Raw genomic sequence first — 25,609 nt, 5'->3', positions numbered from 1 at the left:
AAGAGCCCAGACACACACAGCAACACAACCCAAAACCCAGAGGAAACAGTTTTCTAGAAGAATACAAATTACCAGAAAGATGGCTCAGAAATAAGCTGCAAATCTGAGAGACCAGAGCGCTGCCCTTCAGCTCTGCCCCCGGGCACCTGCCGCCCGCCTGCCCAGACAGGCCGCAGGCCCCCAGCAGCCGGAGCAGAGGTGAAGAAGGAGCAGGACAGACCCCAGGGTCTTCCCCCTCAGAGCTCCACGCTGGCAGGGGGGCCGGAGGGCACCCCGCGGCCAGACCACCCCATGCCTGCGCCTGCGCCCCCGTGTCTGCAGGACACCTACGCACACCTGGGGACACGAATTTAGGAACAACACAAGCCACCTGCATCCCTGGAAAGGAAGAGACACGTCCCCCAGGAGCCAGAAGGCCGAAGGTCAGGCTCTGGAAACCTCCCCAGGCTCCCCGCCCGGAGCCGCGTGTGGCAGGCAGGGGGTCCCCGGGTGGAAGGCCCCGCTTCGGAGCGGCTCAGCGGGGTCGGGGCGCGGGCCGATGGCTCTCCGGGTATGATTCTCGGCGCCTCACAGGTTTGAAACACGGCATAAAGAATAAAGCCGACCGTGACTTTTCATGTGAATTAACAGTTTTTCTTACAAAGAACTACCTGGCTTCTAGGTCTGTGATCATAAATTCCAAGACGGGTGTTCGGTTGGGTCTTTCCCTCTGCAGGGCCCTGAAGGCATCCATGAGTCTTTGAAACAACTGGCAGACCTGAGGGTGACGCAGCGCTGACATCTGCGTGTTGCTCTGGCCGTGGGGCCCAGCCACCGCCCCCCAGGGCCCCAGGGCGTCCGTACTACCGCCTCTCGGCCTTCACCCTCCATGGACAGGAGCGCATCTGCCAGAGTCAGGGCTGAGCTGTACCAGAAGTCCTCACTGCCCCCCAGGCGCTGGGCCTGCTCCACCATCTCCTTCGCTTGTCCATAGTTTTTTTCCTTGTTTGCTAGCTGTGCTAGAAGGTGCAGGCATTTTGCTTCTGCACAAGGATCATCAAGCTCCTAAAAAATATATGTATACAGAGAGGGGATGGGGAAGCGGGAAGAAACAGAGCGAGGCAGCTCCGGGCACCAGGCCTGCCCCCACGGTGTCCACTGGGCTGCTCCCTCACCTCTGAAGGAGGCCCCCTACGTGCCCTCAGGGCACAGAGTGGGTGGGCTTGAGGCCTGTGCATGTGCTGAAACCTCCTCAGGGTTCTCGACGGTGCTCAGGGCCCTGGAAAGCCCCCTCCCCTTAGTGGCAGTCCCCAGCGCCCTCCCAGGAGCCCCTGTCCAGATGCTGGCTGAAGGCAGCAGGGTTCCGGGGCCGGCAAACAGACTCGCACCCTAGCCAGCCAGGGCTGTCTCATCCCCCATCCGTTGCATACAGTTGCAGGTGGCCTGGGCGTGGGGTGGGGGTGCTGTTGGCCTCTGAACCACACCCCAGCAGGAGGACACAGGGTGCTCAGGCGGGAAGAGCAAGAGTCCAAGGCGGCCGGCTCCAGACACAGCAGCTAGTATGCAGCCCAAAGAGACCCAAGTGGAGGCCCCAGGGGCCTGGAGCCAGGGCCCTGGAAGGCAAATGCAGGCTGGAGACGAGGAGAGCAAAGTGCACATGGTAGGTGGGCGGGCTGGCAGGTGGACACCTCTGCAGCAAAGAGGCAGACTGCGGGCTACTGTGGGTGGAAGCAGGCGCTTGTCCACCAGGCTCTGGCTCCATGTCCCCCATGGAGATGTGGCCATGGTGTGGGTGGTCCAGGGCGTGGGCCAAGCACCATCCATGTGTGTGGGACACATGCTAGAAGGCCAGGAGGGGCAGTGTGCTGTCTGGAGGAAGCAAAGGTGGCCCAGCCACCCTGTGGGGACTGACTCTGCCCCAGGACCTGTCTGACGTCCGGCAGGGCAGCGTGCGGCCTCTGAGACTCTTCCTCCCCAGCCTCGCTCCCTCCGCAGTCTGCCCGCCTGTCTCACTGCCAGGCCTGCACACGGCTGGCTGGCTGGCCAAGACCCACACGCCTGAGCACCCAGCCCACCGCCTCTACCTCCCACGGCCTTGATTTCTGTTTTTATTAGGAACGTCTCACTCTCTGGAGTCCTTCAAAACAAGTGACAGCCTGTCTGGGCCCGTTTAACTTTGCCTCGCCCACCAGGGAATGCAGTTCTTGGAGGTGGACACAGTTAGAATCACTTGTCTGCAGGCGCCAGAGAATCACAACCTCTGCGAGGAGGGATGCGCACGTGGGCATCCATGCCCGGGGGGACAGAGCCCAGGAGAAAAGCAACAGCAGCTGGGGAGGAGCTGGCACCAGAGGGCCAGTCACCGGGGGCGCAGGAGGGCCAAAGAGCTGTGCTCAGGGTGGAGCGGGCCCAAGACGCTCAGCAGACGGGAGTCGCAGGGGGCTAAGGAGTGAGCTAGGATCCCAAGAGCCAGGCTGCAATGCAGGCCTGAGGGGTCAAAGAAGCCCGGGCTTCCACGAGGCCCCAGGGAGGCGCTAAGGATGAAGCTGCCCCCGGGCCCTCCAGGCTCTCAGCCTCCACACACGACATCAGGAAACAGCGCAGCCGCCCACTGGGAGCCCCACCGTCCAAGAGAAAGAGGCCGTGGAATCAGACCCACAGCAGCCGTAGGAAGTAGAGACTTCAGCAAACTCTCAATAAAGAGTGAACAAAAACCAGAGAAATGCTGGGCAAAGGGCAGAGACTTGGATCCAAGTCTAACACGGATGTTCCAGAATGGCAAGAGGCTGGCCAGCTTCGGAGCAGACAGCCCGAGCCCCAGAGAGCAGCCGGGGATGCTGCTTCGGGCGGCCGGGGGCGGCCCCTCACCTGGAAGGCCAGGTAGGCCTCTGCCAGCAGCAGCCTCGCGGGCTGGTACAGGTCCATCTCCAGCAGCACCTCTGCTTTGAGGGTCCACAGCTCGGGAAAGGAGGTCCCTTCCAGGCCCTTCCCAGTCTCTCCGTTGATCTGCAGGATCTGTGAGGCAGGGCAGGCGTGTCCACACCGGCGGCCGGTCCTTGCCGCCCCAGCTCCCGCCCATGCCCCGTGTTCTCAGGTACCGGGTGGCACCCGGCCCAGCCCGGGAGGTGTCCCTGGGCCCCTTGGCCTGTTCCCACCGCATCTCCCAAGTGGTGGATGCTGGGGGCTCACAAATGGAGTCCCAGATGTGGTGCTCCCATCTGGGACAAGTGGCTGGCGTGGCTACTTTCCTTCGTGGGCGAGCCCACACAGGGGGAGCCGCTGTGTGGAGGGGAGAGCCTCCACTCTCTGTGGTCCAGGCCGGTCTGCCCTTCCTGGGGAGCCCCCTGGGCAGCCCCCACCCCGTCTTCTCTGAATGCTGCCCAGGGCCCGGGCAGGCCCGCCCCGAGGTGATCTGTGGCCCCATCTTCCTGAGACAGCCGGGGCCCGTGGGGAGGGGACACACCCGGCCAGTCCCGGGGTTTCCCGGGGACCCTGCGTGAGGGTTTAGGACACAGCTCGTGGCTAAGACACGTCCTGGCTAGTGGCCCGAGCACGGCCTCGGCGCTGCCCTGCCGGGCCAGGAACGCAGGCGGCCGGCAGAGAGAGGTACCTTATCCTTGGCCACCAGCGGCTTCACCTCTGCGGGCTGGACTGCAGCGACGGGCTCAGCCAGTGTCGCCACGCTGTCTTCCGAGAACGGTTCCTTATTCTTCTCCTTCCTCAAGGCGATCTCTTTTCTGCAGCTAATATAAGGAACATGGGCAAAATGCCAAAGAAGAAATTCAACAGCCGAGAAATACCTGAAAATGTTCAGTGTTATTAGTCATCAAGAAGTGCAAATGGAAACAGCTGCAGGAAGCCACACGCCACTGCCCACCCACATGTTTACAAAGATAACGAAAAGCTCCCTCGACCGCCCCTGGGCACAGCTGCCCCCACCCCCCCCCCCCGCCGGGCACAGCCCTGCAGGCGGACGAGGGGCGGAGCCTGCGGTGGGGCAGGCGAGCTGGCGTCCCGCGGGGCCCACCCTGCCTGCCCACCTTGCCTGCTCCGCTTCGTAGATGTGTGTTTGCCCGGCCAGCGCCTCGTGGTGAGCGGCCGCCTCGCGCAGCTTCAGGTCGGAACAAACAACAGCAAGCCTAGGGGACGGGGGCGGCGGGGAGAGGGGACAGGCTACACGGACGCGGCAGATCCGCCCCGGGCTGTCCCGGGCCCTGTGTGCCTCATAAAGAGTGGTAAACGAAAAAGAAACGTCCGCTTTGCTGATGTTTTCAATAAGTTTTAGACCTTCGCAGAATTACACAGGTGCCTCTGCCACATTTCAGGTAGAAAAACTTTAATATTCATTCCTGTACCTGACTCCGTGCACACCTGCGCTCTTAGGGTCGCCTTTAGAGGTAAAAATAAGGCACGTGGGTGGGGCTCTGACCACCCGTCACAACTGCAAGCAGACAGGCTCTGCTTTGATTCTGGTGCGAAACGGTTTTATTTTGAAATGATTTCAAGCCTGCTTGAAGGCCGCACAAACACGGCAAAGGATGGCTGGTCCGTCCCTCGCCCAGACTCCCGTAGCACATGCGCTTCACCACGTTCGCTTTATCGTTTTCCCTCCAGGGCCGCCCCCACCCACGCACACCCCCTTGTATTTTTTTTTTCTGGATGATTTGAGAGTAGGCGACAGACACAGCGGCCCTTTTTTCTAATACTTCAGTGAATGTTTCCTTAGAAGAATGACCTTCTCTTAAGGACCAGGTAGGAATTTTAAAATATAATTACTATTTTTATGTTCAAGTATATTGGTTTATTGGGTTTAACAAACCACAAGGAATAATATGTATAGAAACAGTCAACCACAGAATTAATTATTTGAAAATACCGTTTTTATATTGCTTTGGGGGAAATGTTCGCTTTAGCCACCTAAATAGTCCCCAGTTTCCCTGAAAATAAAACAGTTATACTGACCGAAGGTGGTAGAGGTCTTTGAGGCTCTTGCTTTCTACCACAGAGGCTGCGATTACTACGCCCAGCTGCAGGACTGGGATGGTGAGCTCATAAAGGGACATCTTCTGCAAGGCTTTGACCAAATGGTCCAGGTAATATAAAGTGTATGTCTACATAAACACACAACAAACATGTAAGGTCAAAGAGGGGAGAAGTCTAGTTCTAGGCCACTAGTTTATAGGGTCTTTCTTCAAAAACTTCTCTCCTTCCCCCTGCCAAGCACGGCTCCTGGCACACAGCAGGTGCCCGGCACTGTTTGTGAATGAATGGACGACGTGCCCTCCCCCTGCTCTCCTTCATTCACAGCTTTCATCAGGTCACGTGGGAGCATCCAGAATCTTCAATGCCCAAGTGCAGCTAAAGGTCCTCATAAGAAATAATCCTTTTATGTATTTACTCAAATTAATGTTTTTGTTGGATTTCTTCCACTAAAAAAAAAAAAAAAAAACTGCTGGTCCACTAAAAACAGAATATTTATGAACACATATAACTGCCTTAAAATTTAATACAGGTAGAGAAGAACTAATATTTACAAAGACAGAGTGGGTTTGATAAAATCATCATTCTGTAGCGGAAAATTAGAAAAGTTGGATGAAGTATTTTAGAAACATGCCAAAGGCTCTGAAGCCTGGGTGATGCTGGGAGAAGTTACCAGGCTGAGAGCCGGAAGACAATGGGCGTCCAGAGAAATGAGCCTGCCATAGTGGGGTACAGTTGTCCTGGGAGTTTCTGTGGATTCTGCAGCTGGGAGGCTGCATGTCACGGTACCTCTGGGTGTTTTTGATTTTTTTTTTTTTTTTTTTTTTGTAGGGCAGAGACAAAAACCGGTGTTGAGGCCCCACTGAAAGCTACATGCCCAGACTGGATGCCCCAAGGGCTGCATTTTAGGATTAAGGGTGATCTAGAAGTAAAGCAGCCGTCTCCGGGATGTCCTCAAAAGCTTTGGGTGGCCTGGAAAACATCTTGTTCTTTGAGAGACTAGTCACTGAGAACTCCTGGTGAGGCCGGTCAGGAAAGAGGGGTGGGAAGACACAAATCCTACAGACCCTACAGACACTGAGGATAATAAAAGGATATTAAGAACAATTAGGGGATCCCTGGGTGGCGCAGCGGTTTAGCGCCTGCCTTTGACCCAGGGCGCGATCCTGGAGACCCGGGATCGAATCCCACGTCAGGCTCCCGGTGCATGGAGCCTGCTTCTCTCTCTGCCTGTGTCTCTGCCTCTCTCTCTCTGTGTCTATCATGAATAAATAAATAAAATCTTTAAAAAAAAAAAAAAAAGAACAATTATATATATATATAATTGAAGGAATTCTTTTTTTTTTTTTTTTTTGAAGGAATTCTTTAGCCTGGAAGTGACGCTGACAGTTTATGAATGCCCGGTCACCTTCCACTCTGTGCTTTTTATATATAATTATATATATATAAAAGAACAACATTATATTACAAACTTGAAATTTTATATTAAGTGGAAATACCCTAGAAAAACACAATCCGCCAGATTACCAGAAGAAACAGGAAATCTGAAGAGCTCCAGAACTGCAAAGTGAACTGAATCATAACCTGTGACCTTCCCATGTAGAAGAACTTGGCAGAAGTTTCCACCAGGGAATTCCACCAAATTTAGGGAAGAAAGAACAAATAATCTCATACAAATTCTCCCCAAGAATAGTAAAATAAATAAATAAATAAAATAAGGGGGGGGCAGCCTTCCGCGGCGGTGAGCGGAGTGTCCTGGCCGGCCCCGCCCTCGTGCCCACCGGGCCAGCAAAGACCTGTGGTCTGCGGCCACAGGGAAAACGGTGGAAGGTTCGCTGTCACCATTCCCAGAAAGAGCGATTTAGGACTTTGTTCTTTTCTCAAGCTCCCAACTGGCCTTCGTGCTATGTGAGGTGTGAGCTTTTTTCCTGAATCCTGACGCCATTCCTTAGGCTCAACCTCCTGGCCTCAAACGTGCCGGGCGCTCGTCCCGCTGGGCTGCCTCCTCGTTCCGGTTAGTGGCTTAGGCTCTCGAGCTGGGATGCCCGTGAGGAGCGCCTCTCCACCCAACCCCACTCACACGGCCAGACCGCGAGGCTAAGGGCCACGGCAGAAGAAACCCCAGGCGAGCGAGGCCAGCCCAGCATGGAGCAACAGTCCCTTCCTGAGGTCAAGCAAATGTTCTCCCTTGTAGTCGAAGACCTTTATGCCAGAAACGAAATGGTTTGTGGACTCAAACCAAGCATTTATTATGTTTTGGCACAGTAATTTTGACCATAATTATTTTTATTATCTCCTATTAATACTCTGATATTGCAATGTAAAAAACTGAACTTCTTCGATTACATTCCATTAACATTGAAATGTTCTCAAATATTAGTTACTAAAGACAAAATAAACACAACATCGCATTGTCATATACCAGACTTCTAAAAGAAATAAGTATCGGTAAAAGCAAGAAGTCCCTCCAAAAAAAAAAAAAAATGGGGAGGGGGAGGGAATACTTCCTAATTGATGAAAAGGTCATCGTGACCCCGTAGGACGTGCATCTCTGGCCCTTGTCCCTGGCTGCCGGCACGGAGCTCCTGAAGCCCCTGCCATCTCCTTACTCCCGAGTCCCTCCCACACACACCTGAGTTCACGCCCGTGGGGTGACTGTGGGAGCCCCCAGACAGCTTGGGACCAGCCCTGTGACCGGAGGCCTGGAGTGTCCGGTCCCACCCCGATGCTGGGGACGGGAGAGGCAGGAGGCGGGCAGATCGCCCACGGCCAAGGATTTCATCAGTGGGGCCTGCGCCACGGACGCTCCCTGACACTACGTGAAGGGCTGTGGGGAGTTTCTGGGGTGGTGGACACGTCCACGCGGGGGGCGCACCCGAGGCCATGCGCACAGGGCTCCTGCGCCTGACCCCTGCCCAGGCCTTGCCCCCGGGACCTCTTCACCCGGCCGCTCACGTGTCTCCCTAACAGCCCGGCCACCCGGAGAGTGGTGTGTCCCTGCGTTCTGGGAGCCGTCCTAGCGAGTCCTCCAACCCCAGGGTCTCGTGGGAACCGCCGATCCGCAGCCACGTCACACAGGTGCGGGTGGCCCAGGGGCTCGGCACTTGCTGACCTGGGGCCGCCGCCCTGAACCTGCGGGGCCCCTGCCAACCACGCCTGGGGGGTGGGTGTCGGGCCTGTGGATCCCACAGACGACGGGCGGGAGCTGGACGCTGTGGGGAGAAGCCACACGCCTGGGTCACTGTCAGCGGGACCGGTTCTAGAGGTGAGCAGTGGAGGAGAGCATCCGTGGGACGGGCCCCGGGGTCAGGGAACGGAGGCCAGTGCCCACAGGCAGAGGGGCCGGCTGGGGGCCGCAAACGGCTCAGGGTCCGTGTTACTTTTTACCAAATCCTGCCAAGGGCGCTTGTACGGACGAGAAATGTGAGGGGAAGTCCATGACTTCTCAGAGAACAGGGTGAGGGTGCGCGGGCAGCAAACACGCAGGGTCACGACGCCCAGTAATCACGACAGTGAGGTGCGGACACTGGATTCAGGACAGACGTGGTGCTGTGAAGAAGGCAGGCGAACGCTTTCCCCATACACGGGGTTGGAACAGTCAGAAACCGTAGAACCTGAGGCGACCCTCCACCCGCGCCACGGCCACAACACCGTCTCCGTGGGCCGTGGGTCTGGATCGGACACATCAACCATTAACACTTGGGAAAATACTGTAAGAGAACATCTTCATGACCCTTGGAAAAGGAAACCACCTTTTTAAATAGGACATAAAAAATACCAGCGACACAGGAAAAGATCACTAGTTTTGTCCCATTAACACTAGGACAGTCACAAGACGACCTCAAGAGCCAAAGCACAGAGTGGGGGGATCCCTGGGTGGCGCAGAGGTTTGGCCCTTGCCTTTGGCCCAGGGCGCGATCCTGGAGACCCGGGATCGAATCCCACATCGGGCTCCCGGTGCATGGAGCCTGCTTCTCCCTCTGCCTGTGTCTCTGCCTCTCTCTCTCTCTCTGTGACTATCACAAATAAATTAAAAAATATTAAAAAAAAAAACAAAAAAAACAAAGCACAGAGTGGAAGGTGACCGGGCGTTCATAAACTGTCAGCGTCACTTCCAGGCTAAAGAATTCCTTCAAATCAACAACAAAGAGACAGAAACCTTAATAAAATGTGGGCAACAGACTGGAAAGGCCACAGAAGAGGACATGCAAGTGGCCAGTGGGCACGGCAAAGGGCGCAGCCTCACGGTGCCCAGGGAGCGCCCAGCGAGGCCACGGGGACGTGCTGCCAGGCCCCGTCGGGGTGGCCGATGCGGGAGGGTGAGCCACAGGGGGCTGGCAAGGGCGTGGCGGGAGCTCCTGCCCGCCCCGGGTGGGGATGGAACCTGCACGGCCACTTGTGGGGCAGCCTGGCCACAGGCGATGCAGCGACCACACACGTACCCCAAGACGCTCAAGCCCTGCCACGGGTGCTCACAGCACACGACCCAAACGTCATCGTGAGCCCAATGGACAGAGTGTGGTCTCGTCATGGGCCGCGGGACCGCTCCACAGCAGTGAAAGCCACCGATGACGGAGACCCACGACCGTGGAGGAGTCCCACAACATACTGGATGAACGAACCCAAACGCGAAAGCTTTACGATGAATATTTCCACGTTTTTACACCCAAAAGACAGGCGGAAGGCAGTGGGTGATTAAGGTCCCGGAAGTCACTGGGTCAAAGCCCTGGAACCCCACACGGCAAGGGGCCTCGTCGCCAGTGCAGTGAATGTTATGATCCAGACAGGGAGAGACCTTTGCGGGTTCCCCAGAGGCCCCAATGTCATCACAGGGCTCACTGTAAGGGGGAGGTGGAGAGGGGTGGGACCCCGAGGTGGGAACCAGAGATGGGGGTGTACAGCCTGGGGACCCCTGGAGCTCTTCCCGGGAGACCCAGAGGGAAGGTGGCCCCGCTGACACCCCAACTTGGGCCCAGCGTGCCAGCCGTGGCCTCCGGCCTCCGCAGCGCAGGGAGGAGTTGTCTGCTGCTGCAGCCCCCAGCCCTGCTACCGCCCCAGCCCGACAGTAGGCACGGGGTCCCCGCGTTCCAGGGTGTTGGGGGGCCTGCATGAGCTTCCGAGGACACTGGTGGTTGTCTGGGGGCACCTGGGAGGGGCCCGGGGCCTGGGCCTGCTCGACAAGTGTCTAAGCCGGCCCCTTGCTTTGTCCCCCTCTTTCTGGGTGGACCTCGCGACGGAAAGGCTAGCGGGAGGGACACGGGCTCGGACCACAGGCGGCCCACGCCGCTGTGCAATCACCTCACCGGCTTCTGGATGCTTGATGGGTTCATGGTCAAGTCGCTTCTGTCCTGTTTAAACACAGACACCACGTCTTCGGGGCAGGAGTAGGACGCCCATTCTTCTATGCTCCCCGGTAAGTCTTCCGGTTGTTTGCCAGGAAGCGCCGTCTGGTTCTGCAAAGCAGGACCCCGGGGCTTAGCACCCAGCACAGCTTGAGCAGAGGGGGTGACGGCGCGCCCGCCCCTGCCCCGAGGGCGCCCCGCTGTCCCGGCCCGGGCGGACCACACCACAGCCGCATTCGAGGCCACGGGCAACGCGCTCCGATGTCACTCGCAGGCCGCGAAGCCGAAGCTCCTGGCCGCGGGCGCAGCCAGTGTCTCCCCGGGACCCGCACACCTGGGCCCGGTCAGTGCCGCGTGCACGAGCGCCCGGAGGACTCGGTGCCGCAGCCCAGTGTGGGTGCCTGCTCCAGGGGCCGCGCCCACGGGACTGTCTCCCCGCGGCTCCCGAGAGCCGCCCTCCTGCGCACACACCTGCCCGGGCACGCACACGGCCCGGGTCACCCTCCTACCAGCCCGGGCTGGGGGTGAAGTCGCTGCCTCCACTTTACGGAAGAACAAACTGAGGCACAGAGAGGGTCTCCAGGCCTTGCAGCCTGGGTGTGGGCCTCCACTCGCTGCGTGGCCCCAGCCCGCGGCCCTGCCCGCCCACTGCCAGGGCCGCCCGGGCACAGTCTGCACACTCGGTCGTGCGCGGCACCTGCTTGGGGTCTCGGCCTTTCTCCTTCTCCTTCTCTTTATCTCTCTCCTTCTCCTTCTCCTTCTTCTCCTCTTTCTCCTTCTCCTTCTTCTCCTTCTCTTTCTCCTTCTCTTTCTCCTTCTTCTTCTCCTTCTCTTTTTTAGGCAATAACAAATGTGAACTAGGTGCTGCTTCTAGAATTTTACTTTCTGAAATTGTTTTTCCTGCTGTTAATAAAGAAACCTGTGAAAAGTAAAATCCAGATTTGCCACATTAAGAGCAGCTGCGCCCACCCCCCTGCACCTGCGCCATCTGGGGTCTGTGGTCCTAAGGCTCCGAGTGGGAACCTCGTGTCCGCTCAGGCACCGGGGCCACACCAGTGAGCCCGCCCCCTGCACAGGTGGCTGCAGCGCCCCTCGGTGGTGGGACACTCGGCCTCCAGGACGCTGGGCCAGCGGGCACACAGGGCTGCCCTCCAAGGAGCGCTTGTCAGCTCCATGACGTGAGCTCCTGTCTCTAATTAAGAGCACATACGACTTTTAGCAGTTCTCCTGGAAGACGTGTAAAGAATCCCTGTTTTGTGGGTGGTGGGAGAGTGGGCGGGGCATCCCGAAGCCCAGGGATGCCTCCCAGTCCCTCCCATTCTTCCCGCTGCCGACAGGTGACAGCCCCACTGTCCCCCAGCACATTGCTGGGAGGGTCAGGGGCGCTGCCCTCAGGAGGTTCTCAAGGACCAGAGGCTCCAAGAGCTCCAAGGGAGTAAAGAGATGGTGGGGACGGGGGACACACGGAAGAAGGTTCTGGAAGCCGAGTGCCAGGGTGCGAGGGACAGGCAGATGCAAGCATAGGCTGGCCATCCCCTCCACATGCAGGGGCTTGGGCACCCTTGCCCCGGGCACTTCTGGGTGGATGGACAAGGGTGGTGGGTGGGCTTCGGAGAAGGGTGGCCCTGGCCACTGCAGTGGGGGAAGGCCCCCCTCCGAGGGGCTGCACAAGCCGGTGAGGCCTGTGGGTACAAGGAGGAGGCACGGGGACCCAGGGTGGAGCAGCCTCACGCCTCACCTGCCAGATGCGCTTGAGAAACGTGTAGGCCATGAGGCAGTAGTCCTCGTAGTCGGCAGCGCTCGGGGACACCACCAGGGCCAGCAGGGTGTAGGCACGGGCCAGCGCCTCCAGCTGTCTCACGTTCCAAAGCCTCTCCAAGGGGGCCATCCCCGTGTCCTCGGGCCCTGGACTCTCAGGGGCCGCCTGAGCGGGCAGGTGCTCCTCTGCAAGACAGGGGTGCCCGCAGCCATGAGCACCCGATTGGGGGTCCTGGGCCCTTCTGGGAGGGGCGCCCACCGTCAGGGGCCAGGCTGACCTGAGGGACGGCCATCCCAGGGCTCCTCCCCTGGCTGCAGGTGCCAGCGGGGCCGAGAGGACACATCCGTCCCAGGCCCGCGTGGGACGGAGCTTCCCCACCTGAGCTCCCCCGGCGCCCCAGGAGGGCGCAGCCCTGGACACACTGAACGCCGGCTGTGAACCAGAGCAGCCCCACGTCACCTGCCGGCTCAGGCGTGTCCCTGGCAGATGTCATCATCAGCAGGATGTCAATCGCCCACTTTAGGTGGAAAGTCACGTCTTCCATAGGAAACTGTTTGTAATAAAGCCACTCGCTGAATTCCATGATGTACTCGACTTTTTGCCACTCACTCTCTGGCTTCTTTGGGATGAAAAACAAGGACAGAAGAGACATGTGCTTGCCACTCGGTGTCCCAAACACTGAAATGGAGGGCGTCGCTGCTACATCCTCTGGAAGCAAGTGTGTGCACTGACCCCGCCTCCACTGCAGCGGGACCCCCTGGCCGACTTATCTGACGGCCACACTGGTTGGAAGCTTTCCGTTGTCCTCAGAACACAGCCTGGCAGTCTCCCGGGGCCCTCCACTCCGTCCGCGGGTGCCCGCCAGCCCCGCCAGCCCCGCTCCCCACCTGCCCCCTCCTGAGTCAGGCCGTCTTTGCTCTGCGCAGCTTTGATTCCTCGGGCAATCGTTTGGATGTGCAGGTGAGGCTTTCTCTGGATGGTTCTGTGGTTAACCAGAGCTCCAGGGGTCAGGGAAGGTGCTGCTCCGAGCAGCAGGCAGCCCCAGCGTCCAGCCCAAGGCCCTGGCCCATGCTCAAACGAGGTCACGAATCCCTGACCCTCAGAGAGCAGAGCCAGCCCTGCCGATGGCGCCTCCGCCTTCCACCTGCTGGGCCCTACACCGAGGCACCCCCCGAATCCACTCCCGCGTCACAGCTCTTGTTGGGGTGGGGAGCGCCCCAAGACCCCCGAATCTCCGAAGGCTGCAGAGTGCTGCTCCCTCCTCAGCCCAGTCTGGCCTCGGGCGTCCCCTCCTTGGGTAGGCTTCACCCGCTGCCCCCCACAACCATCTCCCCTGCAGCAACACGGGTGCCCCACCCACACGAGGACCTCGGCCCTCCGCGCTGGGAAGGTGTCAGAGAAGACACGGGTCGTCGGTCCATTGCCCTTGACTCATCAGAAGGGCCCATCACCTCGCGCGGCTGCACCTCCTCCTCTGAGGCTCCCGCACAGCAGCCGCCCGGGGGCTCAGCCTCCCTCCAGGGGCCACGTCTATACCGAGCAGCTCCAGTCACAGCCGCAGGCACACCTGTAAGGCCTGGATCGCGTTGTGGTAGCAGACCAGCTCCCCGTGGACGCTCTTTGAGTTCAAGGCCAGCCGGTGCCACATGTGTGCCAAATAATCTTCACTTTCGTCTTTGAATTTCTGTATTTCCATTGTAAAATTCTGGCCAAGTTTGGCCTTCACGATTACCATGTGTTTGAAAATCAAGCTAAAAAGAGGAAAAGAGAGAGATTAACGCTTGAGTGATAAACAAATATGTGTGATGCATCTAAAACTAAGGGGTCGGAGTCCCTTTTCCTTCTGACAAAGACAAACCAGAACGGAGCCTGAGTTACTTGGGATTCTCGCGTGTTGGGAATGTGGGGTGGGCGCCGAGGGGGCCCCAGGAGGGAGGAGCACTCACAGGCGGTGTGCCGTCCGGGGCAGCACGTGCACGGCCTCGTCCAGCACCTTGAGGCCTCCCTCCCAGTCGCCGTGGTCCGCGTGGCAGTGGAAGAGCAGGCCGTAGAGCGCCGCGCGGAGCGTCAGATCGTCCTCGGCCCCTGTGGTGGGAGAGGTGCTCAGGAGCCGGAGAAGGGGCCTGTGCGTGGGCAGCGAGGCTGGCAGGGCCCTCGGGTGCCACGGGGAGCTCACTCAGCAACACTCAGAGCCCCAAACTGTGGCCCGACCTCAGGGCCTGACAACTGCCCTCAGGCCGACACGCGGCGCTCCGTGGGGAGCAGAGCCACGTGACATGGCTCCTCAGGGGCTGCTGTCCCTGCAGCTGCCCCCCTGGTCTTCCTCCCCTGACGCGGTTCACCCCCACCAGGTGCTTCCTGAGCGCACCCGCACCCCTGCTGGGCCGCCCGCCCCCACTTAAGCTTGCTCAAACTCTGCGTCCTCCGAGCCCTTTGTCACGTTTCCGTAGCTCTGAAAATAAGCAGTGTGAGCATGAGGGGAGCAGAATCAGTCCCCACAGCCGTAACCAGCACCGTCAGCTGTGGCTGCTCGCTGGGCCCCGCAGGTGGAAGCACCTGCTGAGGGACGGCGACCACCGCTGAGCTTCAGCGCCCCACCGTCCACGTAAGCAGAGGCCCCACCGTGGGCACAGGACACTCAGGTGGCTCTAGTTGACATCTCTGACCATGTAGCCATTCAAAACTTTCCCTGTTTTGAATTGTTGGAGCAGAGGGGAGAGCATGCCTGGGGACTCCGCCAGTACAGGCTGTGTGGGACCCGTGGGCCCCCTGTGGCCTCTGCACGGCCGGTGCTGGGATCTACAGGTGTCCCTGCTGTCCACGCCCAGGAGCAGGTGGATTCGGGCGCATGACCGGATAAGCTGGCCAACCTCTGAAACGGCCAATAGGGCTGCTGTTGGGCATTTCAGTCCTGCCCGGCTCAGGGGGACTGATCCCTGATCCTCGGTCATGGGCCTGTCATTGGACCACCTCCTGCTTCTCCAGTCCACCCACGGGGGGCTGTGGCCCAGGCCCCGCCCGCCAAAGAGCCCAGCAGTCGTCTGTGCACTGGGACCCCCCTCCTGCACCCCTTCCCCCACAGGTCCTTCCAGGGGAGGCCGTGAGGTGGAGGGGAGCCCACGAGGCCTTGCGGGGGAGACCAGTGCTAGTGGAGCTAAGCCCCTGGGCTCTGGGGCTACTTCGTTACCGCAGCACAGCACAGCCCACCCTGACTAATACGACTACATATCACAGGAGTTATTCATTTAGCTCCCAAATTTGGTGAAAATATTGTCCCAGTGTTTACTTTTTAATTTTCTGTATTTCTTATTGTTCTCATTATTTAAGTTTTTGTGTATTTGTAGGTGTGACTCTCTGCTCACTTTAAAGTTTAAGAGGTAATCTTCCCACAAAACACCTGCTACGCTCAATTCTACTTTCTCATTTTTCCCTACAGTTTGAATTCTTACTACTGCTCAACTGTTTAACCTCTGTCGTGTTTATTCTGGCGCAGGGAGTTCAGCGCACACTTGACCTGCACAGTGTCCCAGGGGTGCTGCATTCTAGCAGGCAGCGTGGGCTGCACGGGGCTACGTGTCCCCTGTGTGGGCCGCCAGCCACAGCACGCTCTGCAGCGCCAGCGGACTCCTGCCAACTGTTTGGGTGTAGGATTCAATGTTTAATTACACATGGGTATACTTTTGTTCATTATTTTAAATCAAGTTTATCTCTCTAAATAGACCTAAAGTTCTCGGGGAGGGGGGACTGCCATCCTAATCCCCGGCATTTACACTCTCCAACAGACACTGACACTCTTACAGGGATGATTATTTTTTAGCAGAATTAAACATGAATTCTCAAATATAGTTTTGCTGTTCTAAGTTCAGTTTGTGTCTTATTTGGTTTTGCAAGGGTCCATCTCCACATTTTTTTTTATGGAAGTTAGAAGAATATGGTCTATGTGCCTGAGTAAGCCAGGGGCCGGGTTTCACAGCGGCCACTAGGTTGAGAGCTCCTGCTCTGACCCCAGGGGGCCCTGGACAGGGGGCCTCTAGGCTTTGGTGTCCCTGTGCACACAACGGGGATTCCATGAAGTTGTTCACGAGAAGCGCTCAGGGCTCATTACCCATGAAGTGCCAAGTGCCGAGCAGACACTCCCTGTGGTCACCGTCCCAGTTAAGCAGCCTTCGCACAGGAATTCACAGCATTGAGCACTTCCCTTTCCTTGTGCCTCTGGCTGTGTCTGTCTTGTGTCTACAAACCTGGGAGAAAATGACCTTCTGTCGACCCTCCACTGTGGAAGTCCGCTGTAGGCCACTGGTGCAGGAGCAGTGCTTTGCCTTCTCTCTGATATAAAAACAAAGAAACAATACATAGATTTGAAAGTTGCAATTTATTCTTTCACCATTTTGGTGTTTATTTGGCTCAGTGTCTAATAACAGAAACTGCAGCTAAATTTCTGAAATACTGGGCAGCCCCAGTGGGGCAGCGGTTTAACACTGCCTGCAGCCCAGGGCGTGATCCTGGAGACCGAGGATCGAGTCCCACGTCAGGCTCCCTGCATGGAGCCTGCTTCTCCCTCTGCCTGTGTCTCTGCCTCTCTCTCTCTCTCTCTCTGTGTCTCTATGAATAAAGTCTTTAACAATTTTTTTAAAAAAATAAATAAATTTCTGAAATACTAAGTCATAAAAAGTGAAGTCAAGTTTTGCCCATGAGAAAAGGCTCCCTGGAGCACAGGAGGACACACACATAGGGACTACCCCCAGCATAGCCTGCAGCTTTTTTAATGACAGGAAGCACCCAAATCCGTTTTAGAGCTTGAAATCAATGGGATCAAAGGCACATTAGAAAATACTTGTAAGGGGGTGCCTGGGTGATGCAGCTGGTTAAGCATCTGACTGTTGATTTAGGCTCAGGTCATGATCTCGGGGTCCTGGGATGGAGCCCTGCCTTGGGCTTCCTGCTCAGCGGGGCGTCTGCTTGAGATTCTCTCTCTCTGCCCCACTCCCCACTTGTGCAAGTTCTCTCTAAATAAATACATAAGGAAAAACTTGTAAGATACAGCAAAAGCAGTGCTCAGAGTTTATAGCTGCAAATGCCTACATCGATAGAAGAAAGATCTCAAATCAACAACCTAACTTCACAACTTAAGGAATTAGAAAAGAGCAACCAAACTCAAAGCCAACAGACCAGAGCACAGATAAATAAAACAGATTGGAAAAATCATTGAGAAAGTCAATGAAAAGATCAAGACAACTGACAAAATTTTAGCAAGACTAACAAAAAGGAAAAAAAAGTAGACACAAATAACTAGAATCAGAAGTGCAAGTGGGAAACTTGCCACCAATCCTGGAGAGATAAACAGGATTCTAGGAGAACCCTGGGGGCTAGCGTACACCACCAACAGATTAGAAGACCAGAAGAAATGGAAAAATACCTTGAAACATACATGCTGCCTAAGCTGACTCACCAAGAAATGGAAAAATCTCAACAAACGTGCACAAGCAGAGACGGAATCAATGATCAGCTCCCAACACAGAAAAGTCCTGGACTCAGTGGCTCACGGGTAGATTCTACTAAACATCTAAACTATTGACACTAATCCTCCTCAAGTCTTCAAAATACTGAAGGGGAAGAAATACTTCCACACTGATTCTGACACCAGCATTACCTTAATAGCAAATCCAGACGAAGGCATCACAAGGAAAATCACAGAAAAATACTCATAATGGATATAGATGAGGCAAAAATCCTCAACAAGATTTAGCAAATCAAATCCAGCTGCACGGTAAAAACATTATTCACCATGACCACATGGGGTTTATCCCAGGAATACAAGGGTGGTTGCACAGAAGATCAATCAATGTAACCCATCACATTCATAAAATGGCAGAGAAACTTCATGATCATCTCAACTGATGGAGAAAAGGCATTTGACAAAATCCAACAACTTTTCATAGTAAGATCCTAGAAAACTAAGAATAATGGGAACATTCTTCAACACATAAAGGGTATTTATGAAAGATCCACAGCTGACACTGTGCTCAGTGGTGAGAGACTGACGCTCGCCCCTGCTATCAGGAACAAGATGAGGATGCCTGCTTTCACTGCTGCTGTTCAAAATTTTACTGGAAATTCCAGCCAGAGTAATAGACAAGAAAAAGAATACATGTTATCCAAATTGGAAAGAAGAGGTAGAACTGTCTCCATTCGCAGAGGACATGATCCTATATACAGAAGATCCCAAAGAATCCCCAAGACAAAATTGGGACTAATAAATGAATTTCGCAAAGTTGCAGGACACAACAATACAACAATCGGTTGTTTTTCTACGTAGCAGCAATGAACAATCCAGAAAGGAAACTAGAAAGTGCTGTGGACTTAGTTGTGCACCCGCCCCCTCGACCCTCGTCCCCAGTGTGCTGATATTTGGAGATGAGGTCTTTGGGGGTAATTAGGATTAGATGAGGTCATGAGGGGAGGGAGGGTCCGCATGATGGGATTAGTGTCCTCCTAAGACGAGGAGACAGCAGATATCTTGCTCTGTCGCCACACTGCCCCAGAGGAGGACGGAGCAAGAAGGCAGATGTATGCAAGGCAGGAAGAAGGCCTGTATCAGAACCTGACCACGCTGCTTCCCTGGCCTTTGACTTCCAGACTCCAGAAGAACGTGAAACAAATTTCTGTTGTCTAAGCCACCCAGTCACCCAGCATTTTGTGACGGCAGCCAGAGCTAACACAGAAAGCGGTTTCATTTATATTAGCTCTTAAAAGAACTAAATCCAAAAAAAAAAAAAAAAAGAACTAAATCCTTCCAAAGAGATGAGAGACAGATCTGCTGCAAACTATGGAAACATTGCTGAAAGAAATTAAGGAAGATCTACATGAATGGAGAAACATCCATGTTCACGGAAAGTCTTCAAAATGTTAAACTGTCCGTACCACCCAAAGATATCTACGGAGTCAACACAATCCCTCTCGAAATTCCACCTTTTTTTTCCGGAGACATAGGAAAGTCAATCCTCAAATTCATGTGGAATTGCAAGGAGGCCCCAAGTGGCCAAAACCCATCTCAAAAAGGATTAATAAAGTTGTAAGGCTCGTAGTTCCTGATTTCAAAGTTTACTACAAAGCTGTAGTAATCCGATCAGTGCGGTCCTGGCATAAAGACAGACACACAGACCAGAGGAATAGAAGACAGAGCCCAGAAACAACCTCTCACATACATGGTGAAATGGTCTTTGGCCAGGATGCCAAGATCATTCAACGGGGCAAGAACAGTCTTTTCAACAACTGGTGCGGGGGAAACTGGATTTTTACATGCAAAGGAATAAAACTTTCCCCCCATCTTACACCATATACTGAAATTAACTCAAAGTGAGGGAAAACAACCCTAAACCTAAGAGCTAAAGCTGTACCACTCTTAGAAGAAATCACTGGAAAAATTCTTCATGACATTGGATTTGGTGATGACTCTATGGACGTGACACCAAAAACACAGGCAAAAAGAAAAACATAGTTGAATTTCATCATAATTAAGAACTTCTGTGCATCAAAAGATTCCACCAAGGGAGTGAAGAGGCAGTGAAACAAATGGAGAAAAAAAATCTCCAAGTCTTTTGCCTGATAAGGGATTAATATCCAGGATACACAGAGAACTCTTACAACTCAACAACAAAAAACAAACCAGTTCAAAGATGGGCAAGGAACGTGAACAGATGTTTCTTTTTAAAAAAAATTTTTTTTATCGGTGTTCAATTTGCCAACATATAAAATAACACCCAGTGCTCATCCCGCCAAGTGCCCCCCTCAGTGCCCGTCACCCAGTCCCCCTGGCCCCCTGCCCACCTCCCCTTCCCCTACCCCTTGTTCATTTCCCAGAGTTAGGGGTCGCTCACATAAGAGATGTTTCCCAAAGAAAATCTGTGGATAGCTAATCGGCAAATGTAAAGCTCAATATCATTAGTCATCAGAAAATGCGAATCAAAACCATGGTGAGGCGTGGGAGCTCCTGGGCGGCTCAGTCCGTGAAGCGTCTGCCTTCGGCCCAGGTCATGATCCCAGGTCCTGGACTGGGCCCCACGTCGGGCTCCCTGCTCAGCCCAGAGTCTGCTTCTCCCTCGCCCTCTGACCCTCCTCCCACTTCTGGGCGCACACATGCATTCTCTCTCTCAAATAAATAAATAAAATCTTAAAAAAAAAAAAAACCCACCACAATGAGGTACCGCTTTGTACCTCTCTATTGGGATGGGCATGATTTTTTTTTAACATGGGAACTAACAAGTGCTGACAAGGAGGTGCAGAAATCAGAAGGTCTGGTGGGAATGTACAATGGAGCAACTTCTGTGGTAAATACTTTTGCATTTCCCCCAAAGGTTAAACACACAAGTACCATATAACCCAGCAACTCCACTCCTAGGTACACGACCAAAAGAACTGAGAGCGGGGACACGGAGATACCTGTACACCCACGTTCACAGCAGCGAAATCACGTCCATCGATGGATGGATGGATAAGCCAACTGTGGTCCATCCCTACAGTGGAATACTACGCAGCCATAAAAAGGAAATGCTGACGCCTGCTACAACACGGACGAAGCTTGAGGACACTACGCCGAGTGAAATCAGCCAGACGCAGAAGGACAGGGCCCTTATGATTCCACTGATATGAGGAACCTAGGGCCCCCCATTCACAGACACAGGAAGTGGAGCTGTTGTCTTACGGGGACAGGGTTTCTGTCGGGGATGATGAAAAGGCTTCAGGTATGGACACTGGTGAAGGTCACACTGAATTGTATACTTTCGATCAGTTAAAACAGTAAATATTATGTTACGTGTATTTTACCATAATTTTAAAAAGCACATTGGCAAGAACTGAACTTGAGGCTAAGTTCACGCCTGGGCTTGGCAAACCTTTCCCGTAAAGTGCCAGGTACTAAGTACTTCTGGCGTCGCGGGTCACCCGGCCGCCGTCACCACTACTCCCCTCTGCTGTGGTAGCCAAGCCACAGACAATACGTAAACGAACAGCACGATCGTGTCCCGATGAAACTTTATTTACGCAAACAGCAGACAGGCGAGATGCGGCCCATGGGCAGCGCTGCGCACCCCGCTCAGACCGCCGGAGCTCCTCAACACCCCAGTAAGGGGATAGGAAGCATCGACCAATTGCTTATGTGAGACTACGATTTTCCATTTTCTTCTTGCTGTGCCTTGGACGGCAGTCTCCCCGGCCGGGGACGGCCTTGGGAAGGTCACATGTTCACACACCGCTGTGGGCCCTCCTGCCACGAGCCCAGCGCTGGAGTCAGCGCAGTGGGTAGCTCCCCTGTGGTGCCCATCCTCATCCTCGTCCCCGTCCCCGTCCCCGCCACGCCTCCCACAGCTCGTCTGGCTGCTGGCCTCTGAGGCTCCACGGGGCGCTGGGCCGAGGGCCCAACCGGCTCCGTCCACAGGCTCTGCCCTACTGTCTGCCCACGGACCTCGGTCTGCCAACGCCTTTGACCTGCAGACCTTGCCCTCCTCGGGGCCCTGCTGAACACCGCGGGTTCATAGGCATGAGGCTGGCCTTCCCGGGCAGATGGGAAAGGTGCCGGAAGGCCTGCGGGGGCCAAGGGCTGGGGCTGGGAATGCGCAGGATGTGCTCGGGACACACGTGGTCAGCAGGCGGGAGGGCCGCCTCACGCACCTCCACGGACCCTCTCGCGCTGGCTCTGGGCCCAGCGGTGCCCGCTCAGGGGCCAGCCAGACACGGGGAGCCAGTCGGGGGCAGTCCCTCTACCAAGACCTCACGCGCTGGTGATGGGGTGGGCGTGGGGTGGTCACACCTTGACTTCTGCCATCTGAATCTACCCTTCTGTCCCCCCCTCCTCCGTCCCCTTCCTCTCTCCTGCTGGAGCTTTCTGGTGTGGGCCAGCGTCCTCCGGAGGGCACAGAGGGTGGGGTGACATTTCGCCCAGCTGGGATTTGGGAGAGGTTGCCGTCCTCCGAGCCCCCCACTCTGCGGGCCTTCGTGTTTCTGGTTTCGACAGCTCCCCGAGGTCTGTCTCCCTTGGGATGTCCCCCGCCCCTTCTGGAGGGAGCCCACCCCACCGCGGCCCCACGCGGCACACCTGCTTTTTCCTTTCGGTCTTGTTGATGATGCTAATGATCTTCTGTATGACGTTCTTGGTCTTCCTTCTGTTGACAGCGGAGGACAGGAACGGAAGCCAGGTGTTCCAGTAGTGCCTCGCGGCCAGCATCACCAGGGCGCTGCTCCCCGCAATGCCCCCGAACCTGAAAGGGAATCCCTGGCTGGGAGCGGCGCAGACACGGTGCATGGGAGGCTCCTGGATTTACAGGGAGGAGGTGGGGCTGGGTGCCACAGGGCACCCCACGATGCACGTGCCCCCTCCCTCTGATGACTCATGTCCAGGGGGTGGGGTGGGCGTCACCACAAAGGGTCACCAAGGAAGGGCCAGCCTTACTGACAGTCCCCACCAAGCGCCGGGCCCTTCATGCCGTGGTACTGCAGGTGCCGTTCATCTCCCCTATGCGGCGTGCACCCCAAACCCCTGGCCACTCGGCACGGTGCGGCGTACCTGGCGGCCTCTATGAAGGCCCTCGCGGCCGCCAGGCGCAGCTGCTTTCTCCCCTTCAGGTTCTCCATGATGCTCCTGCCCTGGACGCAGGCTGTGGTGCTCAGCATCTCCGCCACCGGCGCCGTCTCGGCCCTGGAGACAGAGAAGGGCCGCACATGCAGGACGGCTCTCCGGGGACACGGGCAGGAGGGGGTGGGAGCCCTGGGGGTGTCCGCGGAAACCTCAGGAAGGTCCCCAAACCACGACTAACTGGCTGAATCCGGTCGGCCCCCAGAACCACGACACACAATCGTGAACTGGGGTTTTACAGGACTCGTTTGTGGTTTGTCGCGCGGCAGCTACAGCCGAGCACCAGAAGCCCCCGTTGGCTCCCGCCTCGTAGGATGGCCGAGCCCCGCTGCGTGCTGAGAGCTCAGTCCTACAGTTTCGATGCAAACCCACGTCATGTGCGAGCCCTTCTCCCGAAATGTCTATGGTGGCCGCGCCGTGGCTGGTGCACACGCGACGCCCCATCGCCCCCGTCCGACGCTAGAGGGGAGCAAATCCCCGAAACTCCCCCCGGGGGGCACCTGGGCAGGCTCCCTCCACGGGCCATTCGAGTCTTCGTTTTTGAAGAGAGTCTCTTGCAAACAGCTTCTCGTCGGCTCTTACTCACTGTATTCAGTGCAACACACCCCACATATTTACCTAGACAGCTGGATGCGGTTGGGGTCGACCCCTCCCTTTGCCTTGCTTGCCTTTCAATCTCTATGTTGTTTCTTTCCTCCCCCCTTTTGAGTTAATCCACTATTTTTTAGCATTGTATTTCATCACCTCTATTGGATTTTTAGTTATACTTTTTTATTATTTTTTTAGGACTTGCCCTAGAGATTACAACATGCGTCCTTAACTAGTTACGGTCTAGCTTGGGTTAAGGTGATGTAAGAACTCTGAACAATATACTCCTACGCACCTCCTTCCTGTCACCCGTGTTCCTGCGGCCGTGCATTTTACTTCTATATTAACAATCCCACAATTCAGCGTACTTTTGTTTCAAACAGGCAAATATCTTTTAAAGCATTTAAGAACTGAGGGGGAAAGCCCTTGTGTTTACCCACAGATTCGCCACTCTGGGCGCTCTCGACGGCTGCTTGGGCCAGGTTTCCATCAGCTGTATCATCTTCCTTTAGCCTGAAGAATTTCTTTTGACATCTCTTCTAGGAATGGACGATCTTACCTTTAGTTTACCTTAAAACATCTTGATTTTGCCTTCATTTTCTGAAGGCTATTCTTGGACGTACAATTTTAGATGGACAGATTTTTCTTCTTTTAAAAAAGATCTCATTTCACAAGAGGGAGCAATAGCACACACGCAGGGGGAGCGGCAGGCAGAGGGAGAGGGAGCAGCAGACTCCACTGAGCAGGGAGCCCGACACGGGACTCGAGCCTCAGGCCACAGGATCCCAACCTGAGCCGAAAGCAGCCGCTTAACCCTCTGACCCACCCAGGCGCCCGACTGTTTCTGTCCTAATGACTGTGTCTTCTCCTGGGAGGGGAGCACATCTCCTTGTGTTTCCACGTGTCTAGTGGTTTTTTATTTCATGCTGGACACTGTAAGGGCTCTATTGTCGAGAGTGTGGCTGACGTCTTCCTTTAGAGGAAGGTTGGGTTTCCTTCTGACGGGCAGTTAATTTACTGGTGGCTCAGCTTGTTCTATCAAGATTCGAATGAGGCTTCTTAGGGTGAGTCTACAGGAGGCCTTACCGCCCTATCCCCAACGTGAGGTCTTCCAGAGCGCCTGGCAAGTTCAGTGACGCGTCCCTGACTCTCGTTGGCCAACTCTAGGTTCCACCATCTGTCTTCAGCTTAGAGACCACACCTCCGTGCCTGTGAGCACACATGCTCTGTCCAGAAACCCCCCCTCTCACCACGTCATATCCTGTAAATGCCAGCTGCCTCAGCAGCCCCCAGCATGGGACCCTGTTTTATCCCAGGATGTCTTCCATCTGGTGTTTGAACAGCCCTCCAACCCCACACGGCAGAAGGTAAGAGTGAAATGTGAAGCCCACCTTTGAAGACCCCTTCTTGCAAAAATTTCTGCTCTGGACCGTCTGTTGTCCAACGCCTGAAAATGATTGTTTCATGTGTTTTGTTAATCTTTACAGTTTTTTTCCCACAGGACAAGAGTGTAATATCCATTACTGTATCATGGGCAGAAATGGTAGAAAGGGGGACATTCGAATTTATATAAAGACCCAACACTGATGATTATGTTAAATAATAAAATAATAATGGTGAACCAAGTAGAAATGTCCCAGATACTCTTAGACTACTTCCTTTCAATCTACTTTGTGCTGTTTTAGGGACCCACATGAAATTTCTTATTAATGAATATTCCTTTACGTTGATACTGTGAACGTGAAAGTTATTCTGGTAATTAAACACTCAGAGGTGAAAAATACTAATTGATTAGCAACTGTCCTATTTTTCACCAAGAACTAAAACTTCTTTCTACTATTGAATGTGAAGTGCTATTATAAACTTGCTCTGTGACCAATTCCATACTAGAGTTCTTACATATAACCTGCAAAATGGAAAAATTAGCACAAAAATTTGAAATGTGTATAGTTTTTTAAGAAAAAGAATCATCTGCGGTGCATGCCATGTGGCTGAGTGTGATTACGTATCCTGCTTGACCAGGCACAGGGTCCAGTGCTCTGAGCGACCGGCAAGATCACCGCAAAGTGTGGCGTCGCTTACAGAACCAAGGACCACTCGTGTCAGTCTCTCCCGCCGCCGAGCGCTGAGCAGCATGCCTGGACACAGCTAGCACCCGAGGGTGGGGGATGAACCGTCAGAGCCACAGTCAAACCCGGGCGAGACGGCAACCCACGGGGTGCAGTGACGCTGGTTACCACCAGAGGACGGTGATGTTCTACAAATGAGTTCCAAAAGTCAAAGTGGAAATTAAATTTTTACAGTACCTCTATTTCCCTGTTACTGTATGTAATA

The 25,609-nt window shown here is 55.0% G+C and overlaps 1 protein-coding gene and 1 long non-coding RNA gene across 10 annotated transcripts in view; one reads left to right on the top strand and one right to left on the bottom strand.

Moving 5' to 3' along the window:
* The window catches only part of CFAP46 (cilia and flagella associated protein 46), a 94,259-nt gene that overhangs the window by 30,712 nt on the left and 37,938 nt on the right, over positions 1–25,609 (bottom strand). For 7 of the 8 annotated variants that reach the window (XM_077877109.1, XM_077877113.1, XM_077877112.1 and 4 more), the window contains exons 23-37: positions 22,619–22,750; positions 22,151–22,313; positions 16,302–16,386; positions 14,007–14,145; positions 13,628–13,811; positions 12,520–12,679; positions 12,040–12,245; positions 10,999–11,220; positions 10,263–10,412; positions 4,942–5,090; positions 4,020–4,118; positions 3,590–3,722; positions 2,848–2,994; positions 844–1,044; positions 651–757 (exon numbers count right to left, since the gene is read on the bottom strand). In XM_077877109.1, coding sequence (XP_077733235.1) covers positions 651–757; positions 844–1,044; positions 2,848–2,994; positions 3,590–3,722; positions 4,020–4,118; positions 4,942–5,090; positions 10,263–10,412; positions 10,999–11,220; positions 12,040–12,245; positions 12,520–12,679; positions 13,628–13,811; positions 14,007–14,145; positions 16,302–16,386; positions 22,151–22,313; positions 22,619–22,750 — 2,277 coding nt within the window. The remainder of the gene's footprint in view (positions 1–650; positions 758–843; positions 1,045–2,847; positions 2,995–3,589; positions 3,723–4,019; positions 4,119–4,941; positions 5,091–10,262; positions 10,413–10,998; positions 11,221–12,039; positions 12,246–12,519; positions 12,680–13,627; positions 13,812–14,006; positions 14,146–16,301; positions 16,387–22,150; positions 22,314–22,618; positions 22,751–25,609) is intronic. The other variant, XM_077877111.1, reaches the window with a different exon arrangement.
* On the top strand, positions 3,948–6,255 carry LOC144300908 (uncharacterized). Of its 2 annotated transcripts, XR_013367633.1 has the most exons (4): positions 3,948–4,096; positions 4,594–4,731; positions 4,985–5,072; positions 5,791–6,255. It is a non-coding gene; the product is annotated as an uncharacterized LOC144300908 (long non-coding RNA). The 2 variants fall into 2 exon arrangements; XR_013367634.1 differs by lacking the exon at positions 4,594–4,731.

This window comes from Canis aureus, chromosome 29 (genome assembly GCF_053574225.1).
Source record: "Canis aureus isolate CA01 chromosome 29, VMU_Caureus_v.1.0, whole genome shotgun sequence".
NCBI lineage: Eukaryota > Metazoa > Chordata > Mammalia > Carnivora > Canidae > Canis > Canis aureus.
Note: the sequence above shows the minus strand (reverse complement) of the source record. Positions and strands in the feature narration are given on the sequence as shown.